Genomic DNA, 27,750 nt, shown 5'->3' on the forward strand with positions numbered 1-27,750 from the left:
AGTCTACCAGCCACAGGACTACCGCCTCACTGTCCCCAGTCTACCAGCCACAGGACTACCGCCTCACTGTCCCCAGTCTACCAGCCACAGGACTACCTCTTCACTGTCCCCAGTCTACCAGCCACAAGCCTACAGTCTCCAGTCTTTCCCTTTTCATATGCAATACTGAAGCTCAAAATTAGCCTGGTGGTTCAAATTCAAAACCACAACACAGCCACTGATGTATCACTCTCCTGAGACACTCACTAGGCTCATAGTCATATTGCTTACATGACTCTCCCATGTTAATGCGCAGCTCCAACATGACCTGAACTGAGCCTGGCTGTCTAACATTTACTGTGTTCCATATGTAGTTAGCTAGCTCATTATTATTAATAATGGAAAATCCATTGAATTTAGAACAGGATGCTATAAATAAGCTGTGCTTCCTGAGCATTTGGCTTTGCTTTGCTGTGGTGAGGAACTGTAGCCGACAGTGAGCGAACGCGTAAAGGGACCGGCCTGTCAGCGCCGGGGGAGTGTACACACACAGTCACACACACAAACACACTCACACTCATACACACTCGATGGCTAATGAGAGAGGAATAACAACATGGCTGTGGTTAATTGGCCTGCTCCACTGTAATCAGAATGGATGTCTTCATTCAAATGTGATTAGGAGCCAGCAGAGTGAGAGACTGACTGACTGACTGATTACTGGTGTGAACAGCCTCAGAACAGCCTCAATGACCTGGTTTTGCTGAAATTGTTCTCCACTGAATGGGTGATGATGATACGATGCTGCTGTCCTATTCTCTGATGCTGTGTAGAGCAGCACTCATTAATAAGCCCTGACTAGCCGGGAACAATAGGCTGGACGTAGCTAGAGAGCTCACCAGTAGTCCCAGTCAGACAGACACTCAATACAGTACGAGTGCTGGGAATGGATGAAAGTAATATTCATCCGAGTATAAAAAATGATTTAATAACAGTTCCTATAACAGCAAGTATGCAAGTATTAGTGTTGGGCGTTATCCAGATTTTCATACTGTTTCTGTACCATACCGGGGTATAAGGTATTACAGAATGTGTACACAGGGGGTACAAAACTACTTAGTCAACAGATTTGTTGCGTACACACAAAATATGCCCCAGAACATGCGTGCGCCAGATTTCACTCAAAAGTTGTCATTTATAAAAACGGAACTTGACGTGAGACGGCTTACTTTAAACCATGAGTACGCACAGGTTCTAGTGGTTGAAGTATTGCATGGCAAGAAGGCAATAGTAGTAGCCTTGTGCAAACGGGGAATATATGACACTCTTATTCATAACAAAAAAACAGGTAGCCTAGCTAAATCTAGTCACAATATACAAACATTTGCCTTTAAACATTTTTTTTTTCATTTCCATGATTATGCATTAAAAAAACATTTGAAACATTTCTTATTACTATTTATTTCATTTCCATGATTATTGCAAAATAAAATACCCACCTTTCCTTGTCGTACTTTTCACCCCTTGATATCCAATTGGTGATTAGTCTTGTCCCGTTGCTGCAACTCCCGTACGGACTCGGGAGAGGCGAGACCCCGCCAAGCCGCACTACTGGCGACCAAAGTCAGTGTGCATGCGCCCGGCCAGCCACAAGGAGTCACTAGAGAACAATGGGACAAGGACAACCTTGCCGGCCAAACCCTCCCCTAACCCGGATGACGCTGGGCCAATTGTGCTCTGCCTCATTGGTCTCATGGGTCTCTCGTTCGCGGCCGGCTGCTACACAACCTGGGATCGAACCCGGGTCTGTATTGACGACTCTAGCACTGTGATGCAGAGCCTTAGACCACTGCGCCACAGTCCTATCTCTCATTTCATTGGATCCACATCACAGTAGTAAATAAAGATAAGCTATTTCAAGTATTTTGCTCTATGAAATCTAATCCGAAGATCAGTTTTAGAACATACGGTTCACCTATTACATTGACGTTTGTAGGCTACGTCTGAATACTGTAATGTCAAATTTCTCAAGTAGACAATATTTAATTTATAAACATAATACATACTGTATATCATAACTGTTGCAGAATACATTTCTCACCTTTTCTGGCCATGATGAGTTAATATTCCCGAAGTAGCTATACAACAAATGACCATGTACATCTCTCATTTAATTGGGCCTGTTAGATAGGATATTATCATTTCAATGTTTTGCTCTATGCATCCGACAGGGAGCGCGGTTTATAACACAGTAGATCTTAACAGGTTGAAATGTGGCATTGAAGTGTGTATGCTACCACTGTAAGTAGGCCTACTGTAGTTTTCTTTCATATTTTTGTGTAGACAATGTTTCAGAATTCGCAGGCAGTGCAGCATATTTGGGTTCGGAAAACATTATTGCATTCAAAGATCTGTTGACAGGTCCACAACAATTTGCAATAGTTTTATTCTTTCAGAAACGGTCAGAAGCTGTAAATGTCACTGCAAAAGAAAACATTCTGACAACACCTTCAAGACATTTGATCAATTTTGCCACTGCTATTTCCTTTAGATACTGTCTTGGTTTAATTCTAACACCTTCAAGACATTTGATCAAGTTCGCCACTGCTATTTCCTTTAGATACGGTCTTGGTTTAATTCTAACACCTTCAAGACATTTGATCAAGTTTGCCACTGCTATTTCCTTTAGATACTGTCTTGGTTTAATTCTAACACCTTCAAGACATTTGATCAAGTTTGCCACTGCTATTTCCTTTAGATACTGTCTTGGCTTAATTCCAATACTTCCAAAGTATACAGCAAATAGAGGAGTTACATTTACCTTTAAAGGTGAATTAGGGGCGTATTTCAAGTTATTATGCTCCTTTTTTTTACGACAGGTCTGACTTATAATGGGAAATATGTGTATGTTTGGCTTGTGCCAAGTTTATAAATCTCTATATTTTTTGTATTTGGTGTTAAATTTACAATGGTTATAAATGAGGCCCCAGGGATCTTGATCCAGGAGGGATTGAATGTCTCTGCTGTAACCAAGAAGCTTGATCTAGACATCTAGTCACTTAGCTAGCAAGTTAGCCAACCAAATGCATAGCTGGAGCCCTGAGCTTTGATATAATTTATTTGACACATCTTAGATTTCTTCTAGTTATATTTAAATTATAGTTAGTTGTAAGCAATGGTGTAGCACGCAACCCCACAGCCCCCGCTGTATTGAAAATCATACTGTCAGTATTTCAAAATACCCCGGTATACAGTATAAACAGTCTAGGAAGTATTTTTGAGTATGTTTCACAAAATGAGAATAACATTACCCTATGAATGAGGATAACCTAGGTACTACAGATAAATGTATAGTAATGATTAACTCTGTACCATCTCTGGATTTAATCCAATTGTCATTGTTATATGAAACCATTTGATCATACAGCATCCATATAGTTTCCAGTCTGAGAAGCCATAATTGTCGTTCTGTATGTGTTCCTGAACAAGGTTCCTCCAATGATGTTGAGAGGAATATTGTGGGACCAAAGTGGAGTGACAGTGTGGTGATACCTGCCTGCCTGTTTGCCTGCCTGTAGCGGCTCAACGGAGGCGTTTTGCAACAACAGGCCTTGCAGGATCAGTGGCTTTTCATTCCCCTGTTATTCTCAGCAGGGAGGTATTGAGACAGAAAGAGAGGCATTATAAAAACCTCCCTGTTATTACAGTGAAGAAGACGGAGAGAGAACAAAGCACTGCTCTGATCCCTCATGTTCAGGTCAAAGCCTTGACATTGTGTGTTAAAACACCAGTAGTTGCTGAATAAACCACTGCCAGTCATACAGGAGAACAGGAAAGCATTGTTGTGTCAAGGTAGTGTAGCCTACCTGTAGCTAAAGCATTGTAGCATCTACATAGTGTAGCATTATGATGTGATGATGGTAATGGAGTGAAGGTGCAATTATATGGAATTGCACCCTTTCAGATTATTGTTAAATACTTCACACCTGAACAGACTTCTGTTAGGCCATGTAGAAGTCAACTATTTATACATTATTATGTGGGTAGCTATTACACAGTACTGGGATAATATTGCAAATTGAAGCTCTATATCAACTGGGGGGGGGGGCAGGAAATGTCTGTGACAAGTTGACCACAGTGAGACAGAACAGTTTAACCTTCAAGCTTGCACCTTGCTCAGTCACAGTGCAATGTCAGGAGCTGTCACTGCTTACAGACTCACTATGGTCCCTGGTGAGGAGAGTTGTCCACTGCTATCACTGTACCTCACCTCTGGATTCATTAGAAGAGAGGCATTATCCAGGGAAACGTTTGAAATGTTTTGCTGGTAGCACTCCTCTGGGATCAAACAAGGTTGACCTCTTACTACTCATGAGTGTAGATGTCGTTGCCATGGAGCATGATGGTGAACTTTGATAACAGCTCACGGAGGAAGAGGTTTGTCTTTGAGACAGATGGATAGTTATGCTCCTTGTGAGTTCAGACATGGTGGTCAAGCAGAACGCAGAAGTTATTTATGATGATTCGCCATGAAGTTGGCTCAGCCTGCGGTGCTGGCTTGTAGAAAAGCTCTCCTACAATTTAACAGTGGACTTTTGTAACACCCATTGCTGATTTTAAAATACATTTTTTTTAAATGATGTATATGAGAGCCAGACAGCGAGAGAGTTCATTCAAATGAATCATTCATTTAGCCAAAAAAAGTAGTAAATCGCATCAGCTGTTGATTCAATAAGCAACTGATATTAGTCATGGCTTATGTGCAGGAATGAGACATTTTGTGCGTTCTGGGCTTTTCTGTGAAGGTGTTTTTAAACAAGACATGAACTGATTATACTCTGTGATAGTGCCAGAATACGATGTGACTGTAATTCCTCACCTATATTCATACTGTAATTACTTTTCTCACAAAGCTGTGAATTTGAAAAGAGATTATACTGAATATAACTTCACACGTCCTACCTGCCAGTCTGGCTATTCTCCATGGAAGCTTAGCAAAGACACCGAGGCCAAATGATTGATCAAATTGCTTTCAGTATAGATGTCAGATGGCATGTCCTGCTGCTCTGTGTGTCTGACAGAGATGTCAGATGGCATGTCCTGCTGCTCTGTGAGTTTGACAGAGATGTCAGATGGCATGTCCTGCTGCTCTGTGTGTCTGACAGAGATGTCAGATGGCATGTCCTGCTGCTCTGTGTGTCTGATAGAGATGGGATCAAAGCTCTGTGACGGTGGATGGCCACCATTCAGGCCAGATGTTCAATCACATGTAAATTGATCCGTGCTTAATGAAGGTCATGACCTCTGAGAGACTGATGGCAGACTGGGGTGAACTGAAGAGGGGATGGTCTCGACTTCAGTGTCAGCGGGCCAAAAGTGCCACTGAGGATCATGGAAGCTCTTCTATAGATGAGTGAGAAGTTCTGCTGGGCAAAACTACATCAGGTTTATGATGGTAAAGAAAGATAGAAATTGCCATGATGAGATCAGGAGGAGGAGTCGTTGACTAAATGGATTTCAGCGCAGAAAACAAACATACAAAGACTGTCTGATACTGTGTAGAAACACCACAAAGAACCTGACCTGAACATTTTGTTCATATGGCTCCACTCTACTGCATATGATCTAAACATGCAAGATCTCACCAATGTCATATCAATTATTAATTCACTCATTTGACAATATCCTCCTACGGAATTAATAATATCACGTGTGTGCTACGCTAAATAATGTTGTTCTACTCAATTATTAATTCACTCATTTGACAATATCCTCCTACGGAATTAATAATATCACGTGTGTGCTACGCTAAATATTGTTGTTCTACTCAATTATTAATTTTGAGGTATTGTGATTCCATGGTGTAGCTGTTGATAGATCATAATGCTCAGGAAACCATCTGAATAATGAAAACCATAATGCTGCTGCTCAATACTCTTTTTAGGATGTGGGAAGAAGACAAATGTGGGAGAAAACTAAGTGTATTTTTTAACCCCCACAGTATATGTTATGTATGATATCTTAGACGCCAGATCAAACTGTAGATTTTCCAGGACAAAAGATAGATTTTAATTTTGGCTAATCTTACAAAAATAAATGAAACTAAATTCTATTGAGTTTGATTCATGCTATTCTGTGTAACACATTGAAATCTAACATTCAAAATGTGTGCTAAGGAAATGTGCTGGGTATGATATTTAATATCCTAAACAACAAAATAAAAATGTTTACTTTTCATTTCTAATTTTGGAACTCCAAATAAGGCTATAACTATACTTTATCACAGAGCTATAGTAGAGTAACAGGTTAAACATATACAGTTGAAGTCTGAAGTTTACGTACACCTTAGCCAAGTACATTTAAACTCAGTTCTTCACAAATTCTGACATTTAATCCTAGTAAAAGGTCCCTGTCTTAGGTCCACTTTATTTTAAGAATGTGAAATGTAAGAATAATAGTAGAGAGAATGATTTATTTAAGCTTTTATTTCTTTCATCACATTCCCAGTGTGTCAGAAGTTTACATACACTCCATTAGTATTTGGTAGCATTGCCTTGAAATGGTTTAACTTGGGTCAAACGTTTCGGGTAGCCTTCCACAAGCTTCCCACAATATGTTGGGTGAATTTTGGCCCATTCCTCCTGACAGAGCTGGTGTAACTGAGTCAAGTTTGTTGGCCTCCTTGATCACACACAATTTTTTCAGTTCTGCCCACACATTTTCTATGGGTTTGAGGTCAGGGCTTTGTGATGGCCACTCCAATACCTTGACTTTGTTGTCTTTAATTTTGACACAACTTTGGAAGTATGCTTGGGGTCATTGTCCATTTGGAAGACCCATTTGCGACCAAGCTTTACCTTCCTGACTGATGTCTTGAGATGGTGCTTCAATATATCCACATAATTTTCCATCCTCATGATGCCATCTATTTTGTGAAGTGCACCAGTCCCTCCTGTAGAAAAGCACCCCCACAACATGATGCTGCCACCCCCGTGCTTCACGGTTGGGATGGTGTTCTTCGGCTTGCAAGCCTCCCCCTTTTTCCTCCAAACATAACGATGGTCATTATGGCCAAACCGTTCTATTTTTGTTTCATCAGACCAGAGGACATTTCTCCAAAAAGTGTGATCTTTGTCCCCATGTGCAGTTGCAAACCGTAGCATGGCTTTTTTATGGTGGTTTTGGAGCAGTGGCTTCTTCCATGCTGAGCGGCCTTTCAGGTTATGTCGACATAAGACTTGTTTTACTGTGGATATAGATACTTTTGTAACTGTTTCCTCCAGCATCTTCACAAGGTCCTTTGCTGTTGTTCTGAGATTGATTTGCACTTGTCGCACCAAAGTACGTTCATCTCTAGGAGACAGAACGCGTCTCCTTCCTGAGCAGTATGACAGCTGCGTGGATCCATGATGTTTATACTTGCGTACTATTGTTTGTACAGATGAATGTGGTACCTTCAGGCTCCCAAGGATGAACCAGACTTGTGGAGATCTACAAAAATAATTCTGATGTCTTGGCTGATTTCTTTTGGTTTTCCCATGATGTCAAGCAAAGAGGCACTGATTTTGAAGGTAGGCCTTGAAATACATCCACAGGTACACCTCCAATTGACTCAAATTATGTCAATTAGCCTATCAGTAGCTTCTAAAGCCATGACATAATTTTCTGGAATTTTCCAAGCTGTTTAAAGGCACAGTCAACACAGTATGTAAACTTCTGACCCACTGGAACTTGTGTAGTGAAAAACGAGTCTTAATGACTCCAACCTAAGTGTATGTAAACTTCTGACTTCAACCGTATGTAGGGATAGAATGTGCCATCAGGTTGTGCATGAAAGCGGAAAGGTGGCCCTGGCTAGACTGGTGCCATTTTTCCATCTCTAAAAGGTCTTCTTGTGTCCTGGGGAACAATCCTAAGGCACTCAACACTCACACTAACATTAACCAGTTCAGTGTCAAGGCTCTCTATGTGACTCCAGTATATCCAGTCAGGTTGTGATGACTGTGTTCTGTTCCTCTCTGTTTCTCTGTAGGAGACATGCCTCTCTGCCCACCGACGTCACAGAGAGCCCTTCCAGTCTGATGTCGGCCGGCTGCAGGAGAAGTTTCCCCTGCCGCAAGTGGAAGTCCGCCTCTTTTGGGTACAGTAACATGTTATTGTTGTCTGGGTGTGTATGTGTCAAGTGCTTTCAGTGTAGCTATATGGAGCCCTAAAGCATGATAGCACTGAAATATTATGTTTGTCTTTAATCACAACAGGACCCTTCAAGCTCAAGATGGCTTAGTGTTTGATGTGATTATGTTGCTGATGTGAGCACAGTTCCCAATACATTGGCTTTCTGGGAGATATGTTGCACCATGTTTGAGTCTTTACAGGCATATTCTAGTGAGCTGGTTGTGACACAGCATCTATCTGGGGACATGTCTGTGTTTTCTCTATACTCATTCTAATGTTGACATTCATAACGGGCATCCTGCTAATGAGATATGATGTTGCTGTATAATACCTGCCTCTATCTCTTATGCATTAGCCAAGAATGGTCTGGAGCCTGAGAGCTTCTCAACAAACGAGATGGGCGAGATTGGGGCACAAATAACACACACACACACACACACACAGCTTCAAAAGGTTGATGGGGGTTTCAACGCCTCCTCATTGCGCTGTGCTTCATCATCAAATAGCAATGAGCTCCCACCCCATAGCCTACCCTCCTCATTACAGGCCAGAAATATCCCCTAAACTCATACGAGGCTTATTTCCAAAATATGTAACAGCTGTGGTATATGGAAATGAGGGAGAGAGAGACCTGGGATATGAGTATCTGATATTTTAGATTGGAATAAATTGTGAAGATGTCATTTATTTAAATGCCACAGGGTTCTATGAAGTCTTACAGAAGAGATGATGGTGAACGTACTGGGTAAATTAGTATGTCAGATCACCTGTGACAACTGTGGTCTTTACCCCATGTTTGTTTCAGGAACACATTTAGGAGCTAATAGGTGAAGTGGGTTATGACAGCCATGTGATTGAAGTGTGAAAGGCTGGATTGGCAGCTCTGTTTGTTATCGTTTGTGCTTCATCATCTCCCAGACTCATTAGCATAATTAGCCCCTAGTTACCAATCATTTGACTGACGAGACAGCACAGTGCTCCAATATGCCCCGAACACATTGGTTATTTATTTGGACAATTTACTGATTTGTTATAGTTGGCTGCTATGTTAATTTAATTACATTAAATGTATTAACATTATTACCAAGTGTTAATTACTACAGCTCAGTATTTTGTGTGTGTGTGTGAGAGAGGTCGACCGATTAATCGGAATGGCCGATTTCAAGTTTTCATAACAATCGGAAATCAGTATTTGTGGACACCGATTTGAGCGATTAAAAAAAATATATATATAAATGTTTTTTACACCTTTATTTAATCTTTATTTAACTAGGCAAGTCAGTTAAGAACACATTCTTTTCAATGACGGCCTAGGAACGGTGGGTTAACTGCCTTGTTCAGGGGCAGAACGACATATTTTTACCTTGTCAGCTCGGGGATTCAATCTTGCAACCTTACAGTTAACTAGTCCAACGCTCTTACCACCTGCCTCTCGTTGCACTCCACAAGGAAACTGCCTGTTACGCGAATGCAGTAAGAAGCCAAGGTAAGTTGCTAGCTAGCATTAAACTTATCTTATAAAAAACAATAAATTAATCAATCATAATCACTAGTTAACTACACATGGTTGATGATATTACTAGTTTATCTAGCGTGTCCTGCATTGCATATAATCGATGCAGTGCGTATTCGCAAAAAGGACTGTCGTTGCTCCAATGTGTACCTAACCATAAACATCAATGATTCTTCTTAAATTCAATACACAGAAGTATATATTTTTAAACCTGCATATTTAGCTAAAAGAAATCCAGGTTTGCAGGCAATATTAACCAGGTGAAAATGTGTCACTTCTCTTGCATTCATTGCACGCAGAGTCAGGGTATATGCAACAGTTTGGGCCGCCAGAGAGATACGGCAGAAATCAGGTAATGGTGGACTGAAGGAAGTTATGTAGAGCACCTCAAGATAAAACGTAATATTCAATATCGGCAAGTTAGACTAAATATTAGCACTACACAATCTGGTGGATGATAACCTTCAATCTGGATAATAACACAAAACAAATCTTAAGACTAGAGACATTTATCGACAAAAAAAACACCCAAACATGACGGAGAGTAAGACAGGGGAACCGATTCCAAAACGAAAATGTGACTCTTCTACAGACACAGACTATTTAATATTTTCACCACCCGGAATGGTAAAGGTCGAAACCGATCTGTTAAAATCAATAAATGACAAACTGGGTATACTTGAATGAGTTAGTAAGGATATAAAAGAGTTGAAGGCAAGCCTCGAGATGAGTGATGAAAAAGCTGCGATATTGGAGAAGGAAACAAACAAGTTAAAAGGGACAGTCAATAAGATTGAAACCGAAGTGAATGAAATGAAAAAGGAGAACACCGTTCTGAGAGAAGCCTTACTGGACATACAAACTAGATCCATGAGAGAGAATCTGGTACTTACAGGAATCCAGGAGAAAGAAGGAGAAGTTCCTGAATCTGTAGTTAGAGAGTTCCTCCTTACAGCGCTTCAGATCCCACGCGAAGCTATCGGCAAAATCCAACTTGAGGTGTACACCGCTTCGGGCAGAGAGGGCAGAGGTATGACCGCCCAATCGTTGCCAAATTTGCTACATTTAAAGATAAAGTAATGGTTAAAAGCCTGGGTAAAAGACATGCTGGGACCAAAATTGGCATGAATGATCAGTTTCCGAAGGAAATTGCAGAACGGCGTAAAGTTCTGTATCCAATTTTCAAAGAAAATAGATTAAAAGGGAAACGAGTAGCTCTCGTCATTGATAAACTATATATTGATAACCAGTTGTTCAGAGACACAAAGACTACTCCATGGCTATTTAAAAAATTACAAAGTTCTTATAGACGAGGAAAATAATGAAACAAATTCTAGCCCGGTTATGGATTGTAACAATCAAAAAAACAAAAAAAAAAGCTTTTGTATATATCTTCACATATACAATGGGGCAAAAAAGTATTTAGTCAGCCACCAATTGTGCAAGTTCTCCCACTTAAAAAGATGAGAGAGGCCTGTAATTTTCATCATAGGTACACTTCAGCTACGACAGACAAAATGAGAAAAAAATCCAGAAAATCACATTGTAGGATTTTTAATTAATTTATTTGCAAATTATGGTGGAAAATAAGTATTTGGTCAATAACAAAAGTTTATCTCAATATTTTGTTATATACCCTTTGTTGGCAATGACAGAGGTCAAACGTTTTCTGTAAGTCTTCACAAGGTTTTCACACACTGTTACTGGTATTTTGGCCCATTCCTCCATGCAGATCTCCTCTAGAGCAGTGATGTTTTGGGGCTGTTGCTGGGCAACACGGACTTTCAACCCTCCAAAGATTTTCTCTGGGGTTGAGATCTGGAGACTGGCTAGGCCACTCCAGGACCTTGAAATTCTTCTTACGAAGCCACTCCTTCGTTGCCCGGGCGGTGTGTTTGGGATCATTGTCATGCTGAAATACCCAGCCACGGTTCATCTTCAATGCCCTTGCTGATGGAAGGAGGTTTTCACTCAAAATCTCACGATACATGGCCACATTCATTCTTTCCTTTACACGGATCAGTCGTCCTGGTCCCTTTGCAGAAAAACAGCCCCAAAGCATGATGTTTCCACCCCCATGCTTCACAGTAGGTATGGTGTTCTTTGGATGCAACAAAGTTACATTTTGGTTTCATCTGACCATATGACATTCTCCCAATCTTCTTCTGGATCATCCAAATGCTCTCTAGCAAACTTCAGACGGGCCTGGACATGTACTGGCTTAAGCAGGGGGACACGTCTGGCACTGCAGGATTTGAGTCCCTCACTGTTCTTGTGATCATTTTGACCCCATGGGGTGAGATCTTGCATGGAGCCCCAGATCGAGGGAGATTATCAGTGGTCTTGTATGTCTTCCATTTCCTAATAATTGCTCCCACAGTTGATTTTTTTTCAAACCAAGCTGCTTACCTATTGCAGATTCAGTCTTCCCAGCCTGGTGCAGGTCTACAATTTTGTTTCTGGTGTCCTTTGACAGCTCTTTGGTCTTGGCCATAGTGGAGTTTGGAGTGTGACTGTTTGAGGTTGTGGACAGGTGTCTTTTATACTGATAACAAGTTCAAACAGGTGCCATTAATACAGGTAACGAGTGGAGGACAGAGGAGCCTCTTAAAGAAGAAGTTACAGGTCTGTGAGAGCCAGAAATCTTGCTTGTTTGTAGGTGACCAAATACTTATTTTCCACCATAATTTCCACCATAATGTGATTTTCTGGATTTTTCTTCTCATTTTGTATGTCATTGTTGAAGTGTACCTATGATGAAAATTACAGGCCTCTCTCATCTTTTTAAGTGGGAGAACTTGCACAATTGGTGGCTGACTAAATACTTTTTTGCCCCACTGTATATAGACACTCAATCATCATGTTACTTTTTAATGGTATGTTTACAAACATATATTTTGATAAATTGAATTGAAAAGTGTGTCTCATTATGGTAAGTGGTGAAATAAGTATAGCCAGTTACAATTGTAATGGCCTAGCAGATAATAAGAAAAGACGATCATTATTTACCTGGCTAAAAGAGAAGGAATATAATATCTATTGTTTACAAGAAACCCATTCAACAAGTTTAGATTAAGTTTTGTGGAAAAATAACTGGGGGGGGCGAAATATATTTCTCCCATGGGCAAAGAAATTCAAAAGGGGGATGGTTTTAATTAACAGTAATTTTGATCCAAATGTGCAAATTGTCCAAACAGATCCTCAAGGTAGATGGATTATTTTAAATATGTTATTGGACAATAAACAGATATGACTTATTAACTTATACGGTCCGAATAATGATGATACAAGCCTCTTTGAAAATATTTATAAGAATTTATCAACTCTACAAGCAACACTAGACTATATTATTATGGTGGGAGATTTTAATACGGTCTTAAATACTTCTATGGACCGCAAAGGAAATCACACTACAAACTATCACCCTCAGGCATTTAAGGAAATCATGAATGTCATGGATATATTGGAATTAGTGCATATATGGAGACTTAAATTCCCTGACCTAGTGAGATATACATGGCGGAGGCTTAATCAAGTTAGTCGTCTTGTCTACTTTCTTATGCCATTCTCTCTGGCACCAAAAGTTTAAAAAGTGTTGATAGGGGACAGAATGCGGTCGGATCATCACATTATTGGCACATATATATATATATATATATATATTACTCTTATGGAATTTCCACGTGTGCGAGGATATTGGAAATTTAATCAAAGCCTACTAGATGATAAATTGTTTAGATCTAGGACAGAAGAATTTATAACTGACTTTTTCCTATATAACATAGGTACAGCAGATCCCCTTACTGTATGGGACACTTTTAAATGTGCCTTTAGAGGCCATGAAATTCAGTTCTCATCTATAAAACAAAAGCAATTTAGATCAAAAGAGTCCATATTAACAAAGGAAATTGAAGGACTAACAGTACAGTTAGATAGCAATAAAAACGGTACCATAGAGGCACAGAATAAGTGTGAATAATAAAAAAAAGAAATGGAGGAACTTATTCAAGAAAGATCCAGTGTAATAGATTATAAAAATAAAGCCAACTGGATGGAAAATGCACCAAATTCTTTTTCAATATTCAATATAGAAATGCTTCCCAAAAAAATGTATTAAAACTTGTTGCAAATGATGGAGTCACGCATGATTCACCAAAATATATTTTGAAAGAGGAAGTAAAGTACTTTATGAATATGTTTTCGTTTCAGGCTCCTCCATCTCCACTAACTGAAACTAATTGTATGGATTTTTTCCCTAATAATATTGTAAAATTAACATCTGTACAGAAAGACTCATGTGAAGGCCAAATTACAGCTGCTTTATGCAATTGGGGCCTTTAAGCATGGGAAAACTCCAGGGCTGGATGGCATACCAGTGGAAGAATACAAAACATTTTTTTGATATACTCAGAGGACCATTATTAGCATGTTTTAACCACTCCTACAGTGGGGAGAACAAGTATTTGATACATTGCCGATTTTGCAGGTTTTCCTACTTACAAAGCATGTAGAGGTCTGTCATTTTTATCATAGGTACACTTCAACTGTGAGAGACGGAATCCAGAAAATCACATTGTATGATTTTTAAGTAATTCATTTGCATTTTATTGCATGACATAAGTATTTGATCACCTACCAACCAGTAAGAATTCCGGCTCTCACAGACCTGTTAGTTTTTCTTTAAGAAGCCCTCCTGTTCTCCACTCATTACCTGAATTAACTGCACCTGTTTGAACTCGTTACCTACATAAAAGACACCTGTCCACACACTCAATCAAGCAGACTCCAACCTCTCCACAATGGCCAATACCAGAGAGCTGTGTAAGGACATCAGGGATAAATTGTAGACCTGCACAAGGCTGGGATGGGCTACAGGACAATAGGCAAGCATTGAAGATTGGTTGTGGCTGGGTCTTCCAGCATGACAACGACCCGAAACACACAGCCATGGCAACTGAGGAGAGGCTCCATAAGAAGCATCTCAAGGTCCTGGAGTGCCCTAGCCAGTCTCCAGACCTGAACCCAATAGAACATTTTTGGAGGGAGCTGAAAGTCCGTATTCCCCAGCGACAGCCCCGAAACCTGAAGGATCTGGAGAAGGTCTGTATGGAGGAGTGGGCCAAAATCCCTGCTGCAGTGTGTGCAAACCTGGTCAAGAACTACAGGAAACATGTGATCTCTGTAATTGCAAACAAAGGTATCTGTACCAAATATTCTGTCATGCAATAAAATGCAAATTAATTACTTAAAAATCATACAATGTGATTTTCTAGATTTTTGTTTTAGATTCCGTCTCCGTCTCTCACAGTTGAAGTGTACCTATGGTAAACATTACAGACCTCAATCTGCAATGTATCAAATACTTATTCTCCCCACTGTATATAAATGGTAGATTATCAGACACGCAACAAGAAGGTCTGATATCATTATTACTGAAACAGGACCCAAGTGGTATATATAAAGATCCAGTCCATTTAAACATTTGGAGACCTCTTACACTTCAGTGTTGTGATGCAAAAATCCTTGCAAAATGCTTGGTGCATAGAATTACAAAAGTATTGTCAGATATTATTCATCCTAATCAGACAGGTTTTTTACTTGGACGATAAATTGGAGATAATATAAGACAAGTACTGGAAACAATAGAATACTATGAAATACCTGGGACACCAGGCCTGGTTTTCATAGCTGATTTTGAAAAGGCTTTTGATAAAGTACGACTGGAGTTTATATATAAATGCCTAGAATATTTCAATTTTGGGAAATCTCTTATAAAATGGGTTAAAGTTATGTATAGTAATAGTGTAACTATTAATAGCTAAATCTCAGAACATTTTAAACTCTCTAGAGTAAAACAAGGTTGTCCACTATCGGCATATCTATTTATTATTGCCATCGAAATGTTAGCTGTTAAGATTAGATCAAACAATAATATTAAGGGATTAGAAATCCTTGGCTTAAAAACTAAGGTGTGATTGTACGCTGATGATTCATGTTTTCTTTTAAAACCACAATTAGAGTCTCTCCACGGCCTCAGAGGATCTAGATACTTTTGCTATTCTCTCTGGATTAATACCAAATTATGATAAGTGTACTATATTAAATATTGGATCACTAAAAAAATGCAAATTTTACATAACCATGTAGTTTACCAATTAACTGGTCTGACGGAGATGTAGACATACTCGGTATACACATCCCAAAAGAAAGAAATGATCTCACTGCAATACATTTTTTTTTATAGAAAGTTAGCAAAAATAGATTAAATCTTGCTACCGTGGAAAGGAAAATACCTGTCTATTTGTGGAAAAATCACCCTGATTAACTCTTTAGTCATATCACAGTTTACCTATTTGCTTATGGTTTTGCCTACACCTAGTGACATGCTTTTTAAATTATATGAACATAAAATATTCAATTTGATTTGGAACGTTAAGCCAGGTAAAATTAAAAGGGCCTATTTATATAACGAATATGAATTTGGAGGGCAGAAATGATTAAATATTAAAGCATTAGATCTCTCACTAAAGGCATCAGTCATACAAAAGTTATACTTAAATCCAAACTACTTCTCTAGTAAATTGGTACAAATGTCTCATCCTATGTTCAAGAAGTGCCCTTTTCCCTTTATTCAGATTACACTGGCCTACTTTCGATTGTTTGAAAAGGAAATAATCTCCAAAATATCTTTCTTTTTTTAAACAAGCCTTAGTTGCAATTTCAGTTTAATCCACCAGAAAAGACAGAACAACAAATTACAACAAATATTGTGGTTAAATTCAAATATACTAATTGATTAAAATAACTGTATTTTTTGAAGAAAAAGGTATAATTTTTGTGAATGATATCATAAATAGGACTGGTGGAGTTATGTCACACATGCAGCTAACACAGACATATGGAAATGTCTGCCCTACCCAAAATCACAACCAATTAATTGCAGCATTACCACAAAAATGGAAGAGGCAAGTAGAAGGGGGAAAAAGTAAGGAACTTGTATGTCGGCCCTGTATTAAAGAACATAAACGGTTAAAGAAAAGTGTGATAAATAAAAACATATACCAATTTCATTTAAGGAACAAAAAACTGACAGCTGTGCCATATCATTTGCAAAATAGTTGGGAAGAGATTTTCTATGTACCCATTCCATGGCACATGGTTTATGAATTGATTCGCAAAACAACGCCGGATGCAAAACTGCAAAAAAAAAAAAAAAAAATTACTATACAAAATTCTTGCAAACAATAGAATGTTATATATATGGGGAATACAATCAAATCAAATCAAATTTTATTTGTCACATACGCATGGTTAGCAGATGTTAATGCGAGTGTAGCGAAATGCTTGTGCTTCTAGTTCCGACAATGCAGTAACAACCAACGAGTAATCTAGCCAACAATTGCAAAACTACTACCTTATACACACAAGTGTAAAGGGATAAAGAATATGTACATAAAGATATATGAATGAGTGATGGTACAGAGCGTCATAGGCAAGATGCAGTAGATGGTATCGAGTACAGTATATACAAATATGAGATGAGTATGTAAACAAAGTGGCATAGTTTAAAGTGGCTAGTGATACATGTATTACATAAAGATGCAGTAGATGATATAGAGTACAGTATATACGTATACATATGAGATAAATAATGTAGGGTATGTAAACATATTAAGTAGCATTGTTTCAAGTGGCTAGTGATATATTTTACATCAATTCCCATTATTAAAGTGGCTGAAGTTGAGTCAGTGTGTTGGCAGCAGCCACACAAAGTGGCTGTTTAACAGTCTGATGGCCTTGAGATAGAAGCTGTTTTTCAGTCTCTCGGTCCCAGCTTTGATGCATCTGTACTGACCTCGCCTTCTGGATGATAGCGGGGTGAACAGGCAGTGGCTCGGGTGGTTATTGTCCTTGATGATCTTTATGGCCTTCCTGTGACATCGGGTGGTGTAGGTGTCCTGGAGGGCAGGTAGTTTGCCCCCGGTGATGCGTTGTGCAGACCTCACTACCCTCTGGAGAGCCTTACGGTTGTGGGCGGAGCAGTTGCCGTACCAGGCGGTGATACAGCCCGACAGGATGCTCTTGATTGTGCATCTGTAGAAGTTTGTGAGTGCTTTTGGTGACAAGCCGAATTTCTTCAGCCTCCTGAGGCTCCTGCTGCGCCTTCTTCACGATGCTGTCTGTATGGGTGGACCAATTCAGTTTGTCTGTGATGTGTACGCCGAGGAACTTAAAACTTACTACCCTCTCTACTATTGTTCCATCGATGTGGATAGGGGGTGTTCCCTCTGCTGTTTCCTGAAGTCCACAATCATCTCCTTAGTTTTGTTGACGTTGAGTGTGAGGTTATTTTCCTGACACCACACTCCGAGGGCCCTCACCTCCTCCCTGTAGGCCGTCTCGTCGTTGTTGGTAATCAAGCCTACCACTGTTGTGTCGTCCGCAAACTTGATGATTGAGTTGGAGGCGTGCGTGGCTACACAGTCGTGGGTGAACAGGGAGAACAGGAGAGGGCTCAGAACGCACCCTTGTGGGGCCCCAGTGTTGAGGATCAGCGGGGTGGAGATGTTGTTACCTACCCTCACCACCTGGGGGCGGCCCGTCAGGAAGTCCAGTACCCAGTTGCACAGGGCGGGGTCGAGACCCAGGGTCTCGAGCTTGATGACCAGTTTGGAGGGTACTATGGTGTTAAATGCTGAGCTGTAGTCGATGAACAGCATTCTCACATAGGTATTCCTCTTGTCCAGATGGGTTAGGGCGGTGTGCAGTGTGGTTGAGATTGCATCGTCTGTGGATCAATAGGGGCGGTAAGCAAATTGGAAGTGGGTCTAGGGTATCAGGTGGAGGTGATATGGTCCTTGACTAGTCCTCAAAGCACTTCATGATGACGGAAGTGAGTGCTACGGGGCGGTAGTCGTTTAGCTCAGTTACCTTAGCTTTCTTGGGAACAGGAACAATGGTGGCCCTCTTGAAGCATGTGGGAACAGCAGACTGGATAAGGATTGATTGAATATGTTCGTAAACAGCCAGCTGGTCTGCGCATGCTCTGAGGGCGCGGCTGGGGATGCCGTCTGGGCCTGCAGCCTTGTGAGGGTTAACACGTTTAAATGTTTTACTCACCTCGGCTGCAGTGAAGGAGAGTCCGCATGTTTTGGTTGCGGGCCGTGTCAGTGGCACTGTATTGTCCTCAAAGCGGGCAAACAAGTTATTTAGTCTGCCTGGGAGCAAGGCATCCTGGTCCTTGACTGGGCTGGGCTGTTTTTTGTAATCCGTGATCGACTGTAGACCCTGCCACATACCTCTTGTGTCTGAGCCGTTGAATTGCGATTCTACTTTGTCTCTATACTGACGCTTAGCTTGTTTGATTGCCTTGCGGAGGGAATAGTTACACTGTTTGTATTCGGTCATGTTTCCTGTCACCTTGCCCTGATTAAAAGCAGTGGTTCGCGCTTTCAGTTTCACGCGAATGCTGCCATCAATTCACGCACGTTCTAATGAACTTGCTCACCGAATCAGCGTATTCGTCAATGTTGTTGTTTGACGCGTGATGGAAGCAGTCTTGGAGCGTGGAATCAGATTGGTCGGACCAGCGTTGAACAGACCTCAGCGTGGGAGCTTCTTGTTTTAGCTTCTGTCTGTAGGCAGGGAGCAACAAAATGGAGTCGTGGTCAGCTTTTCCGAAAGGAGGGCGGGGGAGGGCCTTATATGCATCGCGGAAGTTAGAATAGCAATGATCCAAGGTTTTACCAGCCCTGGTTGCGTAATCGATATGCTGATACAATTTAGGGAGTCTTGTTTTCAGATTAGCCTTGTTAAAATCCCCAGCTACAATGAATGCAGCCTCAGGATGTGTGGATTCCAGTTTGCAAAGAGTCAAATAAAGTTCGTTCAGAGCCATTGATGTGTCTGCTTGGGGGGGAATATATACGGCTGCGATTACAATCGAAGAGAATTTCCTTGGTAGATAATGTGGTCAACATTTGATTGTGAGGAATTCTAAATCAGGTGAACAGAAGGACTTGAGTTCCTGTATGTTGTTGTGACCACACCACGTCTCGTTAACCATAAAGCATACGCCCCCGCCCCTCTTCTTACCAGAAAGATGTTTGTTTCTGTCGGCGCGATGCGTGGAGAAACCAGCTGGCTGCACCGACTCCGATAGCATCTCTCGAGTGAGCCATGTTTCCATGAAGCAAAGAACGTTACAGTCCCTGATGTCCCTCTGGAATGCTACCCTTGCTCGGAATTCATCAACCTTGTTGTCAAGAGACTGGACATTGGCGAGTAGTATGCTAGGGAGTGGCGCGCGATGTGCCCGTCTCCGGAGCCTGACCAGAAGACCGCTTCGTTTGCCTCTTTTACGACGTTGTTGTTTTGGGTCGCAGGCTGGGATCAATTCCGTTGTCCTGGGTGGAAGGCAGAACACAGCATCTTCTCCGGGAAAGTCATATTCTTGGTCGTACTGATGGTGAGTTGACGCTGCTCTTATATTCAGTAGTTCTTCTCGACTGTATGTAATGAAACCTAAGATGACCTGGGGTACCAATGTAAGAAATAACACGTAAAAGAACAAAAAACTGCATAGTTTCCTAGGAACGCGAAGCGAGGCGGCCATCTTCCCAGCTCTGTAGATTCTGCTGTGAGGAGGCAGAGTCATTGGATCATTTATTTTGGTATTTTCCATATGTAGCTCGTTTTTGGTCACAGGTCCAGGAATGGCTGAAGAATTGCAACATTTACCTAAAACTAACGCTGCAATACTGGGTGATTTGAAAAGCCATAGTCAATTAATCAATAATATATATATATATTTTTTAGCAAAAACATTTATTTTTAATTTACAATCTGTAGAAGCTATGAGAATAGAAATGTTCAATTTGTTTGTGAAGCATCACAGCACAGTTGAAAAATATATGGCAAATAGAAATCCAAAATGGATGATGTTGAGCGATAGATGTGAGAGGTTGAATGGAGCTGAAGGGTGGGACTAATAACAAGATAAACCATGTAAAACATACAGGGTCTATAAAATGTATATAGGTTCAGAACTTTTGTCAAATAGCACAGTTACAAATAGAAATCAAACTGGATGGACAGTTTGAAATAGAGGAAGGACTAAAAACAAACAAAAAAATTGTTTTTTTAAATAGACTGTGTCTGTAAAATGTGTATAAGATGTATAAATTGAAAGTAAAAGCCGAAGTGTTTATTAGTTTACTCCAATTGGGGTAATCGGTGGTAGGATTTGCGAGGAATAATAATAAAGGTATATTCTTAAAAAAAATATGTATATCTATATAGGTATGTGTATGTATACAGTGGGGCAAAAAAGTGTCAGCCACCAATTGTGCAAGTTCTCCCACTTAAAAAGATGAGAGGCCTGTAATTTTCATCATAGGTACACTTCAACAATGACAGACAAAATTTGGGGGAAAAATCCAGAAAATCACATTGTAGGATTTTTAATGAATTTATTTGCAAATTATGGTGGAAAATAAGTATTTGGTCAATAACAAAAGTTTATCTCAATACTTTGTTATATACCCTTTGTTGGCAATGACAGAGGTCAAATGTTTTCTGTAAGTCTTCACAAGGTTTTCACAAACTGTTGCTGGTATTTTGGCCCATTCCTCTGTGCTGATATTCTCTAGAGCAGTGATGTTTTGGGGCTGTTGCTGGGCAACACGGACTTTCAACTCCCTCCAAAGATTTTCTATGGGGTTGAGATCTGGAGACTGGCTAGGCCACTCCAGGACCTTGAAATTCTTCTTACGAAGCCACTCCTTCGTTGCCCGGGCAGTGTGTTTGGGATCATTATCATGCTGAAAGACCCAGCCACGTTTCATCTTCAATGCCCTTGCTGATGGAAGGAGGTTTTCACTCAAAATCTCACGATACATGGCCACATTCATTCTTTCCTTTACACGGATCAGTCGTCCTGGTCCCTTTGCAGAAAAACAGCCCCAAAGCATGATGTTTCCACCCCCATGCTTCACAGTAGGTATGGTGTTCTTTGGATGCAACTCAGCATTCTTTGTCCTCCAAACACAACAAGTTGAGTTTTACCAAAAAGTTATATTTTGGTTTCATCTGACCATATGACATTCTCCCAATCTTCTTCTGGATCATCCAAATGCTCTCTAGCAAACTTCCGACGGGCCTGGACATGTACTGGCTTAAGCAGGGGGACACGTCTGGCACTGCAGGATTTGAGTCCCTGGCGGCGTAGTGTGTTACTGATGGTAGGCTTTGTTACTTTGGTCCCAGCTCTCTGCAGGTCATTCACTAGGTCCCCCCGTGTGGTCCTGGGATTTTTGCTCACCGTTCTTGTGATCATTTTGACCCTACGGGGTGAGATCTTGCGTGGAGCCCCAGATCGAGGGAGATTATCAGTGGTCTTGTATGTCTTCCATTTCCTAATAATTGCTCCCACAGTTGATTTCTTCAAACCAAGCTACTTACCTATTGCAGATTCAGTCTTCCCAGCCTGGTACAGGTCTACAATTTTGTTTCTGGTGTCCTTTGACAGCTCTTTGGTCTTGGCCATAGTGGAGTTTGGAGTGTGACTGTTTGAGGTTGTGGACAGGTGTCTTTTATACTGATAACAAGTTCAAACAGGTGCCATTAATAAAGGTAACGAGTGGAGGACAGAGAAGCCTCTTAACTTCTTGCGTCGAGCAATCCCGTATCATCGTAATCATAGCCTCAAGCTCATTACCATAACGCAACTTTAACTATTCATGAAAATCGCAAATTAAATTAAATAAATATATTGGCTCACAAGCTTAGCCTTTTGTTAACAACACTGTCATCTCAGATTTTCAAAATATGCTTTTCAACCATAGCTACACAAGCATTTGTGTAAGACTATTGATAGCTAGCATAGCATTAAGCCTAGCATTCAGCAGGCAACATTTTCACAAAAAGAAGAACTTCGGATGTTTTCAATGAGGAGACTCTCAGTTAGATAGCAAATGTTCAGTTTTTCCAAAAAGATTATTTGTGTACGAGAAATCGCTCCGTTTTGTTCATCACGTTTGGCTAAGAAAAAAAACAGAAAATTCAGTCATTACAACGCAAACTTTTCCAAATTAACTCCATAATATCGACAGAAACATGGCAAACATTGTTTAGAATCAATCCTCAAGGTGTTTTTCACATATCTATTCGATGAAAAATCATTCGTGGCAGTTTGGTTTCTCCTCTGAACCAAATGGAAAAATGCACGCAGCTGGAGATTACGCAATAATTTTGACGGAGGACACCAAGCGGACACCTGGTAAATGTAGTCTCTTATGGTCAATCTTCCAATGATATGCCTACAAATACGTCACAATGCTGCAGACACCTTGGGGAAACGACAGAAAGTGTAGGCTCATTCCTGGCGCATTCACAGCCATATAAGGAGACATTGGAACACAGCGCATTCAAAATCTGGGGCACTTCCTGTATGAAATTTCATCTTGGTTTCGCCTGTAGCATTAGTTCTGTGGCACTCACAGACAATATCTTTGCAGTTTTGGAAACGTCAGTGTTTTTTTTCCAAAGCTGTCAATTATATGCATAGTCGAGCATCTTTTCGTGACAAAATATCTTGTTTAAAACGGGAACGTTTTTTTATCCAAAAATTAAAAGAGCGCCCCCTATATCGAAGAAGTTAAAGAAGAAGTTACAGGTCTGTGAGAGCCAGAAATCTTGCTTGTTTGTGGGTGACCAAATACTTATTTTCCACCATAATTTGCATATAAATTCATTAAAAATCCTACAATGTGATTTTCTGGATTTTTTTTTCTCATTTTGTCTGTCATAGTTGAAGTGTACCTATGATTAAAATTACAGGCCTCTCTCATCTTTTTAAGTGGGAAAACTTGCACAATTGGTGGCTGACTAAATACTTTTTTGCCCCACTGTATATGTGTATATGTATGCATATGTGTATGTATATGGATATATATATTTAACAAAAAAATATATGGGGGATTGGAAATGATGCAGACAATTACATTGATGGAACCAATATTCTTTCCGAAATATTAAGCTGAAAAAAATAAAAAATAAAAAAAGTTTGGCCCGCCTAATTTGCCAGAATTTTACGTAATTATGACATAACATTGAAGGTTGTGCAATATTTAGACTTATGAATGCCACCCGTATTTCACTGAAAGAATCAATGTCTTGTTTTCGAGATGATAGTTTCCGGATTCAACCATATTAATGACCTAAGGCTCGTATTTCTGTGTGTTATTATGTTATAATTAAGTCTATGATTTGATAGAGCAGTCTGACTGAGCGATGGTAGGCACCAGCAGGCTCGTAAGCATTCATTCAAACAGCACTTTCGTGCGTTTTGCCAGCAGCTCTTTGCTGTGCTTCAAGCATTGTGCTGTTTATGACTTCAAGCCCATCAACTCCAGAGATTAGTTTGGTGTAACCGATGTGAAATGGCGAGCTAGTTAGCGGGGTGCGCTAATAGCGTTTCAAACATCACTCGCTCTGAGACTTGGAGTAGTTGTTCCCCTTGCTCTGCATGGGTAACGCTGCTTCGAGGGTGACTGTTGTCGATGTGTTCCTGGTTCGAGCCCAGGTAGGGGTGAGGAGAGGGACGGAAGCTATACTGTTACACTGGCAATACTAAAGTGCCTATAAGAACATCCAATAGTCAAAGGTATAGGAAATACAAATGGTAGAGAGATAAATAGTCCTATGATTCCTATAATAACTACAACCTAAAACTTCTTACCTGGGAATATTGAAGACTCATGTTTAAAGGAACCACCAGCTTTCATATGTTCTCATGTTCTGAGCAAGGAATTTAAACGTTAGCTTTCTTACATTGCACATATAGCACTTTTACTTTCTTCTCCAACACTTTGTTTTTGCATTATTTATTTGAGGCTAAATAGATTTTATTGGTTTATTATATTAAGTTAAAATAAGTGTTCAATCAGTATTGTTGTAATTGCCATTATTAATCGGTAGGGTCCTCCAATAATCGGCAACGGTGTTAAAATCATAATCGGTCGACCTCGTGTGTGTGTGTATGTGTTTTAGTTCTTTGTCTTCTGTGTTAACAATGTTTTCTGGTGCTTGGCCATATCACTTTTGTTTTGGCTCTTCTTTATGTTTTGTGAGGTTGCCTTTGTCCTCCATGACTGAAAAAAGTATTTAAAAAATAATTCTACCACAACACAAAGGCACAGTTAGTCACACTCAAGGTTAATGTAGCAGATTAGTTTACGGGTAAAATTAAAAACTGCCATTTACTCCAGAAGCTAAGGCGAAGGGATGTCAAACAATTTCTATTTATTTTATAATGATTCTCGTCGGTGACACGTTAGGCCTGTAGGAGGCCCATATTACAAAGAGTGAATTATCTTCATGCCTGTGCGTGTTTGTGTGTGTACTGGCAGTATTTCTGTGTGTGTGCATGTTCAGTATTGAAGAAGAAGAGATGAAATATTATTAGTGTGGGATTTCATATATGAGCTGCTGTTTCATCGCTTTTAGCATGCTGAATCATTTTTTCATTTATTGATATTTGCCTGTATGCTAATGTTCAGCTGAAAAGCAGTACTGGATGTTTTTCTGTGAGTACTTTCAGTATTACACACAGGTTGTGATGCTGTTTTAAACTGGTTTTGATGTTGTTCTATTTTTCACACACATACAGAACATGTCGTAGAAACTGCTTAAGTTTAAATTGTTTTGTGCAGTTTAAACTGTTAAGTACATGGGATGTTCGAAATTGTTGACGGTGCAACTTTGGCCTTAAGCGACGATGTTAGATAAAGCAGTCAATACCGAGGCAGCATTATAGACAAAGATTGTCTCCGTCGTGGTGCTTGTAAAGCAAAATGGAGAAATCTCTGTAGAGTAGCCGTCACATTCCAGGTGAACAACACCGTTAATATAAGAAACTCTAATAACACAAACATACCCCCAGGGAAGAACTTCTCTCTTTTCTCTCTGTTTCTCTGCCTCTTTCTTTCCCTCTCATATACAAAACAAATCCTCTATTTCTGTTAGAATTGAGGCATGACCCTCTCTTCCTTTTGTGATTTCTAAGCAGTAGCCAAGATACTGTATGTTAAGGCTACGTTTCAGGGCCCTGTATGGGTCCTATATCTGCCTGTATCTGGGTAGTAGGTCTATTTCATGGGGAGGTCTGTAGGACCAATGGCTTTGCTTGGTTTGTTGAATCTGCTGCTACTCTTGATGTTTAAAGTGGTGGGATTAACCTTGGAGAAGGAACTGCCTGGTCATGAACCTTCCCAATGTTAATTGTGCTCACGAGGCAATTTTTTGGGAGCATAAATGTTTTATTCACCGATACAACATGTGAGGTACTACACCTGGATATACAGTCAGCCTTTTTATCACTGTCCAACTATTTGTACCAACCAAAATATTTTCTTTGATTACTGCACCTCATTATCTGATGGTAAAAATAGTCAACTTAAAATTCTCTGAAAGTATAGACAGCCCTGTCTTGTTCTAGTAGTTATAATGATCAAAGACCCTTAAATCAATGACTCTGTCAGTGACTGCTTGTGCATCTGAATTAGTACCTGCACTGAGCCCCATTAAAAGAGTTCCATTGCACTCTTTGGTCCTCAAATTAAAATAAAGTCTTGACTCATGGAATCTGTAGACAGGAAAAGTCTTCATGTCTGATAAATGGGCTGACCACCCAGCTGATTTCAACAGTCCCTCTAATTTCGCTCTCTCCTTAACTTCAACTCTCCCCTCTCCTTTATTCCCCCCTCTCTCCATTTTCTTTATCCCTCTCCATTTTTTCTCCTCTTCCTCTCTCTTTCTTCTCTGCCATCTCCGCTGTACTGATCCTTTCTGACCACGCTGGAATACTCCAGGGGAGAAAATCTCCATCCCATGACTAACACTTCCAATCCTGACTGTGTTATTACACGTGTCGCTAGGACAACAGTGACTCATCCTCTATTATGATCCATGTTACATTAAAGCTCTTTCTTTGTTTTTTTGTCAGAGGTTTGTCCCCCCAAAATACAAATTGGTAAAGTCTGTTCAAGTGTGCAATAAGAGCAGTGTTTTTACGGCCTGCTTGTTGAGACTTAGAGAGAAAGTGGAGCAGGGAGCCAGCCCAACGGGGACAGTGGATTGCAGCTTATTCTGTGACAGAGTAATTGCTCTATACGATTTATCAGCCAAGGGGATGAAATATTTAAAGGCATCTCGCTGCAGAGAAACTTGAAAGGGAAAAGCACACTACTGTGTATGTGTTGTGAACGATTGTAGTTAGTCTCATCAATAGGAAAATAACCTAACTTAATTTATAGTGTTGTCACGATACTGATATCAGGTTTACTATCACAATACTCGATACCATCAGGATACTCAATACCAAAACGATACCCAAATGATACCACAGCAAGAAAAGAAGGCATATTAGCCAAAGTCACAGAATGGCACTTGATCCAATACCATTACATTTGAGTTCAATACCATTACATTATATATTTTTGCCTTCAGAAAGTATTCACACCGTATTCACACATTTTGCTTTGTTACAGCCTGAATTAAAAATGGATTACAATTACATTTTGTGTCACTGGTCTACACACAGTACCCCATAATGTCAAAGTGAAATGATGTTTTTAGACAAGTCCCATAAAAAACAAGTCACATAAGTTTGCATGTACTCACTCTGTGTGCAATAATTGTGTTGAACATGTTTTTTTAATGACTACATTATCTCTGTACCTCACACATACAATTATCTGTAAGGTTCCTCAATCGAGCAGTGAATTTCAAACACAGATTCAACCACAATGACAATGACCAGGGAGGTTTTCCAATGCCTCACAAAGAAGGGCACCTAAAAAGCAGACATTGAATATCCCTTTGAATTTGGTGAAGTTATTATTACACTTTGGATGGTGTATCAATACACCCAGTCACTACAAAGATACAGGCGTCCTTCCTAACTCAGTTGCCGAAGAAGAAGGAAACTGCTCAGGAATTTCACTGAGGTCAATGGTGACTTTAAAACAGTTACAGAGTTTAAATGGCTGTGGTATGAGAAAAATGAGGATGAATCAACAACA

The 27,750-nt window shown here is 40.1% G+C and overlaps 1 protein-coding gene across 2 annotated transcripts in view; it reads left to right on the plus strand.

Moving 5' to 3' along the window:
• LOC115102091 (IQ motif and SEC7 domain-containing protein 1-like) overlaps window positions 1–27,750 on the plus strand; it is a 236,841-nt gene that overhangs the window by 55,328 nt on the left and 153,763 nt on the right. For both annotated transcript variants that reach the window (XM_029621660.2, XM_029621665.2), the window contains exon 3: window positions 8,012–8,119. In XM_029621660.2, the coding sequence (XP_029477520.1) occupies window positions 8,012–8,119 (108 nt within the window). The remainder of the gene's footprint in view (window positions 1–8,011; window positions 8,120–27,750) is intronic.

The sequence above is a fragment of the Oncorhynchus nerka genome, linkage group LG20 (genome assembly GCF_034236695.1).
Source record: "Oncorhynchus nerka isolate Pitt River linkage group LG20, Oner_Uvic_2.0, whole genome shotgun sequence".
Taxonomy (NCBI): Eukaryota; Metazoa; Chordata; class Actinopteri; order Salmoniformes; family Salmonidae; genus Oncorhynchus; species Oncorhynchus nerka.